The following is a 7186-nucleotide window of genomic DNA, read 5'->3' on the forward strand; positions in this document are numbered from 1 at the left end:
TTAAGATCAAGTAGTTTCAGGTTTTAACCTTCCCTCTAAACTCATGCAGTGTAATGAAGATGAGTGGGCTAGTAGAGATAGGTGCAGTCTAGTGATCCCAGTACAGGACACTACTCTGATACTGACTTCCTCTGCAGCCAGGCACTGATGACAACCTTTGCCTCTATTTTCCCATCTGTGAAAAGGGAAGGATTTAATATGGGGATATACCTATCTCATAGAACTGGAAGGGACCTTGAAAGGTCATTGAGTCCAGTCCCCTGCCTTCACAGAATGACCCAGTACTGTCCCTTATTTTTGCCCCAGATGCCTACATGGCCCCCTCAAGGATTGAACTCACAACCCTGGGTTTAGCAGGCCAATACTCAAACCACTGAGCTATCCCTCCCCCCCAAAGTAATTCACAAGAGGGTTGTAAAGGATTAGTTAATACTTACTGAGTTTTGAAAATGGGAAGTACTTCATAAGAGGCTTGCGTACACTAGGAAGTTTTGCCACTTTACCTATACCAGTATAGTTAAAGCAGTACAACAGTACTAGCATGGACAGAGTTATACCAGTGTAAAAGTGTTTATATCAGTATAGCTTATTTTGGCTCAGAAGTGGTATTCTGGTATAATGGTCAAAAAAAATCACCCTCCCAACCAACATAATTATAGTGGTCCTTTTCTAGTCTAGACAGCCCTGAGCATTTGACAGCTTCATCCACACACGGATGCATGTTTAGTCATATTATTTTTAAATGAAGTTAATATGACATTGCACAATTTCTTGGAGCAATAGATCTACCTGAATTGCAGAAAAACTTACATTTGTTATGAAAACAATTTCCCAGACAAAAATTGTACAATCCTCAGGTATCCATAAAACATTTCCCTTCAGAAAGAACTTAAAAGGTTTAGCTCAAAATTAAGAACACACTTTTGTAAGTTCCAAAAGCAAGTAGAGAGAATCAAGCTTTTTAAGACGAGCGGGCCCAATCCTGCACCCAATTCCTTCTGGGTGAACCCACATGTCTATAAAAAATCCTCACTTAAGTCAGTAACTCCACATGCGTGTAATGGTCTCCTGCACCTGCCCAATAGCTAGACTGAACCCAGAATGATTAGCATGTTATCTTAACAACATTCAAAAAATCATTGTCTCACAAGGGGTAAAATGACAGGTTTCAGAATATACCCCAGTGCAAAATGCCAGCACACAGCCTATATAACAATTAAACCCTTGCATTTGCTCACTGCCCAGAGGTGAATTTTACCCTATGGGCCCAGTCCTGCTCTCACTGAAGTAAACAGAAATCTTGCCATTGATTTCAATGGGAGCAAGAATTGGCCCCAAAACTCCTGGGATATCTGAACTGCAGACTTCCTTTCTCCAGGCCAGACTAACTGTCATCGATTGCAACCACCACGACAAAAAGAGGCCCATTCCAAACCCGCACTCGCTCCCTCAGATCTCTCTCAAAAATGCTGCTTTGGAGATGAACATTTCTCATGTTAGTCTGAGCCAAGAAGCAATTTCTTTTAAAGTTTCCACAAAACTGAATGCACTGTTTGAAGTTTTTGGTGGTGTTTTTTTAAAATATCCTTTGAAGGAAAAAAATTAAGACTCTGGGTCTTTCAAGTTTTCCACAGATTTAACCTGCAATAAGGGCAATAGAATTTGATATTTTTTAAGAGATTTGGTGCACAAATAGAAGTTAGATGAGATCAATGACAGAACAGAAGAACAGTGGCCAGGGTGAGGGAGAAAGTGGGTTTGTACATCTGGAGGGGCAGTGGCAGAGATGTTTAGCAAAAGCATTCACAGCTGCCACCACCTAGTTTCCAATACATCTTGATCACACCTAATGCTAAGGTACATCGACTCCAGAGAAACGGTGTGTCCCCCATCCCACATCGACATCTTGACCTGCTCAGGCTTGAGACCAATATCTACTCCCATAACACAATCTCCCAGACCCTGTTGAAGCAGGCAGCCATGCAGTAAATGCACTTCCTTCCCCATCTCCCTACAAAAATAAACAAACTGTGAATGCAGTCAGGAGTAACATTAATTTACACACTCATTTTCAGCTGCCGTTCCTTCTCATCAAAGCAAGCACCAGCTACCCAGCCAGTGTGGTTATCAAGGGCAAACCAGGGGGGCTGACTCTAAACCAGCCCAAGGGGAGAAAGAATCTAGATCACCCTTCCCACCATGGAGAACTGTACGTTGGAAGCAGCCCTTAAAGCTCTGCACCAACAGCAGGTCATTCCCTAGAAACCCCCGAGGTAGAGAGAGGGCAGGTATTTACTAGATAGTTCTTAAACATCGATTCACTGCTCCAGATCCCCGTGGAAGGGGCAGGGGCAAGAAGTGGGCCCCGGGTAGGCAAGACAGGGGGATGGGGATCAGAAGTGATGAGGGGAGTAGGGGACAGGCAGGAGATGGGAACCCAGAGGGAAGGGGAATGCTGGTGAGGAGACAGGGAAGGTGGTGGGGATGGAACACAGAATGGGGATGCGGGTGAGGGATCAGGGGAAGGGAGGCAGAGCATGAAAAGAAATAGGTGGGTGAGGGCACAAGGATCCGGGGTAAGGGTTCAGAGAGATCAGGAATGGGGAAATGTTGTGAGGGGCTCGAGGCCCTGGGATAGGATATGGCTAGGGGATGGGTGAGGGGCTCTGAGCAGGATATGGCACGGGGATGGGTGAGGGGGGCTCAGCGATCGGGGCCAGGATATGGCTAGGGGATGGGTGAGGGGCTCAGGGATCGGGGACATGGAGGCAGGGATCAGGGAACTAGGGGCAGGGCGGGGGATGGGTGAGGGGCTCAGGGATCAGAGCCCTGGGGGCAGGATATGGCACGGGGATGGGTGAGGGGGGCTCAGCGATCGGGGCCAGGATATGGCACGGGGATGGGGGAGGGGCTCAGGGATCAGAGCCCTGGGGGCAGGATATGGGGCGGGGATGGGTGAGGGGGGCTCAGCGATCGGGGCCAGGATATGGCTAGGGGATGGGTGAGGGGCTCAGGGATCGGGGACATGGGGGCAGGGATCAGGGAACTAGGGGCAGGGCGGGGGGGGATGGGTGAGGGGCTCCGAGCAGGATATGGCACGGGGGTGGGTGAGGGGCTCAGGGATCAGAGCCCTGGGGGCAGGATATGGCACGGGGATGGGTGAGGGGGGCTCAGGGATCGGGGACATGGGGGCAGGGATCAGGGAACTAGGGGCAGGGCGGGGGATGGGTAAGGGGGGCTCAGCGATCGGGGCCAGGATATGGCACGGGGATGGGTGAGGGGCTCAGGGATCGGGGACATGGGGGCAGGGATCAGGGAACGAGGGGCAGGGCGGGGGATGGGTGAGGGGCTCAGGGATCGGGGACATGGGGGCAGGGATCAGGGAACTAGGGGCAGGGCGGGGGGGGATGGGTGAGGGGCTCCGAGCAGGATATGGCACGGGGGTGGGTGAGGGGCTCAGGGATCAGAGCCCTGGGGGCAGGATATGGCACGGGGATGGGTGAGGGGGGCTCAGGGATCGGGGACATGGGGGCAGGGATCAGGGAACGAGGGGCAGGGCGGGGGATGGGTGAGGGGGGCTCAGGGATCGGGGACATGGGGGCAGGGATCAGGGAACGAGGGGCAGGGCGGGGGATGGGTGAGGAGGGCTCAGGGATCGGGGACATGGGGGCAGGGATCAGGGAACTAGGGGCAGGGCGGGGGATGGGTGAGGGGCTCAGCGATCGGGGACATGGGGCAGGGATCAGGGAACGAGGGGCAAGGCGGGGGATGGGTGAGGGGGGCTCAGGGATCGGGGACATGGGGGCAGGGATCAGGGAACGAGGGGCAGGGCGGGGGATGGGTGAGGGGGGCTCAGGGATCGGGGACATGGGGGCAGGGATCAGGGAACGAGGGGCAGGGCGGGGGATGGGTGAGGGGGGCTCAGCGATCGGGGACATGGGGCAGGGATCAGGGAACGAGGGGCAGGGCGGGGGATGGGTGAGGGGGGCTCAGGGATCGGGGACATGGGGGCAGGGATCAGGGAACGAGGGGCAAGGCGGGGGATGGGTGAGGGGGGCTCAGGGATCGGGGACATGGGGGCAGGGATCAGGGAACGAGGGGCAGGGCGGGGGATGGGTGAGGGGGGCTCAGGGATCGGGGACATGGGGGCAGGGATCAGGGAACTAGGGGCAAGGCGGGGGATGGGTGAGGGGGGCTCAGGGATCGGGGACATGGGGGCAGGGATCAGGGAACGAGGGGCAGGGCGGGGGATGGGTGAGGGGGGCTCAGGGATCGGGGACATGGGGGCAGGGATCAGGGAACGAGGGGCAGGGCGGGGGATGGGTGAGGAGGGCTCAGGGATCGGGGACATGGGGGCAGGGATCAGGGAACTAGGGGCAGGGCGGGGGATGGGTGAGGGGCTCAGCGATCGGGGACATGGGGCAGGGATCAGGGAACGAGGGGCAAGGCGGGGGATGGGTGAGGGGGGCTCAGGGATCGGGGACATGGGGGCAGGGATCAGGGAACGAGGGGCAAGGCGGGGGATGGGTGAGGGGGGCTCAGGGATCGGGGACATGGGGGCAGGGATCAGGGAACTAGGGGCAAGGCGGGGGATGGATGAGGGGGGCTCAGGGATCGGGGACATGGGGGCAGGGATCAGGGAACGAGGGGCAAGGCGGGGGATGGGTGAGGGGGGCTCAGGGATCGGGGACATGGGGGCAGGGATCAGGGAACGAGGGGCAAGGCGGGGGATGGGTGAGGGGGGCTCAGGGATCGGGGACATGGGGGCAGGGATCAGGGAACGAGGGGCAAGGCGGGGGATGGGTGAGGGGGGCTCAGGGATCGGGGACATGGGGGCAGGGATCAGGGAACTAGGGGCAAGGCGGGGGATGGGTGAGGGGGGCTCAGGGATCGGGGACATGGGGCAGGGATCAGGGAACGAGGGGCAAGGCGGGGGATGGGTGAGGGGGGCTCAGGGATCGGGGACATGGGGCAGGGATCAGGGAACGAGGGGCAAGGCGGGGGATGGGTGAGGGGGGCTCAGGGATCGGGGACATGGGGGCAGGGATCAGGGAACGAGGGGCAAGGCGGGGGATGGGTGAGGGGGGCTCAGGGATCGGGGACATGGGGGCAGGGATCAGGGAACGAGGGGCAGGGCGGGGGATGGGTGAGGGGGGCTCAGGGATCGGGGACATGGGGGCAGGGATCAGGGAACTAGGGGCAAGGCGGGGGATGGGTGAGGGGCTCAGGGATCGGGGACATGGGGGCAGGGATCAGGGAACGAGGGGCAGGGCGGGGGATGGGTGAGGGGGGCTCAGGGATCGGGGACATGGGGGCAGGGATCAGGGAACTAGGGGCAAGGCGGGGGATGGGTGAGGGGCTCAGGGATCGGGGACATGGGGGCAGGGATCAGGGAACGAGGGGCAAGGCGGGGGATGGGTGAGGGGGGCTCAGGGATCGGGGACATGGGGGCAGGGATCAGGGAACGAGGGGCAGGGCGGGGGATGGGTGAGGGGGGCTCAGGGATCGGGGACATGGGGGCAGGGATCAGGGAACGAGGGGCAAGGCGGGGGATGGGTGAGGGGGGCTCAGGGATCGGGGACATGGGGGCAGGGATCAGGGAACGAGGGGCAGGGCGGGGGATGGGTGAGGGGGGCTCAGGGATCGGGGACATGGGGGCAGGGATCAGGGAACGAGGGGCAGGGCGGGGGATGGGTGAGGGGCTCAGCGATCGGGGACATGGGGCAGGGATCAGGGAACGAGGGGCAAGGCGGGGGATGGGTGAGGGGGGCTCAGGGATCGGGGACATGGGGGCAGGGATCAGGGAACTAGGGGCAGGGCGGGGGGGGATGGGTGAGGGGCTCCGAGCAGGATATGGCACGGGGGTGGGTGAGGGGCTCAGGGATCAGAGCCCTGGGGGCAGGATATGGCACGGGGATGGGTGAGGGGGGCTCAGGGATCGGGGACATGGGGGCAGGGATCAGGGAACTAGGGGCAGGGCGGGGGATGGGTAAGGGGGGCTCAGCGATCGGGGCCAGGATATGGCACGGGGATGGGTGAGGGGCTCAGGGATCGGGGACATGGGGGCAGGGATCAGGGAACGAGGGGCAGGGCGGGGGATGGGTGAGGGGCTCAGGGATCGGGGACATGGGGGCAGGGATCAGGGAACTAGGGGCAGGGCGGGGGGGGATGGGTGAGGGGCTCCGAGCAGGATATGGCACGGGGGTGGGTGAGGGGCTCAGGGATCAGAGCCCTGGGGGCAGGATATGGCACGGGGATGGGTGAGGGGGGCTCAGGGATCGGGGACATGGGGGCAGGGATCAGGGAACGAGGGGCAGGGCGGGGGATGGGTGAGGGGGGCTCAGGGATCGGGGACATGGGGGCAGGGATCAGGGAACGAGGGGCAGGGCGGGGGATGGGTGAGGAGGGCTCAGGGATCGGGGACATGGGGGCAGGGATCAGGGAACTAGGGGCAGGGCGGGGGATGGGTGAGGGGCTCAGCGATCGGGGACATGGGGCAGGGATCAGGGAACGAGGGGCAAGGCGGGGGATGGGTGAGGGGGGCTCAGGGATCGGGGACATGGGGGCAGGGATCAGGGAACGAGGGGCAAGGCGGGGGATGGGTGAGGGGGGCTCAGGGATCGGGGACATGGGGGCAGGGATCAGGGAACGAGGGGCAGGGCGGGGGATGGGTGAGGGGGGCTCAGGGATCGGGGACATGGGGGCAGGGATCAGGGAACGAGGGGCAGGGCGGGGGATGGGTGAGGGGCTCAGGGATCGGGGACATGGGGGCAGGGATCAGGGAACGAGGGGCAGGGCGGGGGATGGGTGAGGGGGGCTCAGGGATCGGAGCCCGGGGGCAGGGCGGTGGGATACGGATGGGGCAGGGATAGGAGCGATGGGGGCAGGGGTGACGGGGACAGGGCGGCGGGACACGACCGCGCGGTGGGAGAGGGGGTCGGGGGACGCTGGCGGGCGGGGGGGGAGGGAGGGCAGGGGGGAAGGCGGCTCTTACACTGGAAGGCTCCCGGGATCCCCACCATGGCCGGACCGTTCTTTGTTCCGGCTGCGAGGCGGGCGGCGCCGGACCCCGGGACAGGACGGGACAGGACGCTGGCGGCTACTACAGGCAGCCAGCGCCGCGCTGGACAGGCCCCGCCCCCCGGAGCCCCGCCCCCCGCTCGGCGCGCTTACGTCAGCGCGCCCT

At 61.3% G+C, this 7186-nt stretch overlaps 1 protein-coding gene across 4 annotated transcripts in view; it reads right to left on the bottom strand.

Annotated features, from left to right (window-relative positions):
• The window catches only part of CBFA2T2 (CBFA2/RUNX1 partner transcriptional co-repressor 2), a 103878-nt gene extending 96695 nt beyond the window's left edge, over nt 1–7183 (bottom strand). The window contains exon 1 of one of the 4 annotated variants that reach the window (XM_043495686.1): nt 6995–7183. In XM_043495686.1, coding sequence (XP_043351621.1) covers nt 6995–7022 — 28 coding nt within the window. In that variant the 5' untranslated portion in view covers nt 7023–7183. The remainder of the gene's footprint in view (nt 1–6994) is intronic. The other 3 variants (XM_038369930.2, XM_043495685.1, XM_043495684.1) reach the window with 3 other exon arrangements.
• Between the last annotated feature and the right edge of the window lie 3 nt (nt 7184–7186).

The sequence above is a fragment of the Dermochelys coriacea genome, chromosome 13 (assembly GCF_009764565.3).
Source record: "Dermochelys coriacea isolate rDerCor1 chromosome 13, rDerCor1.pri.v4, whole genome shotgun sequence".
Taxonomy (NCBI): domain Eukaryota; kingdom Metazoa; phylum Chordata; order Testudines; family Dermochelyidae; genus Dermochelys; species Dermochelys coriacea.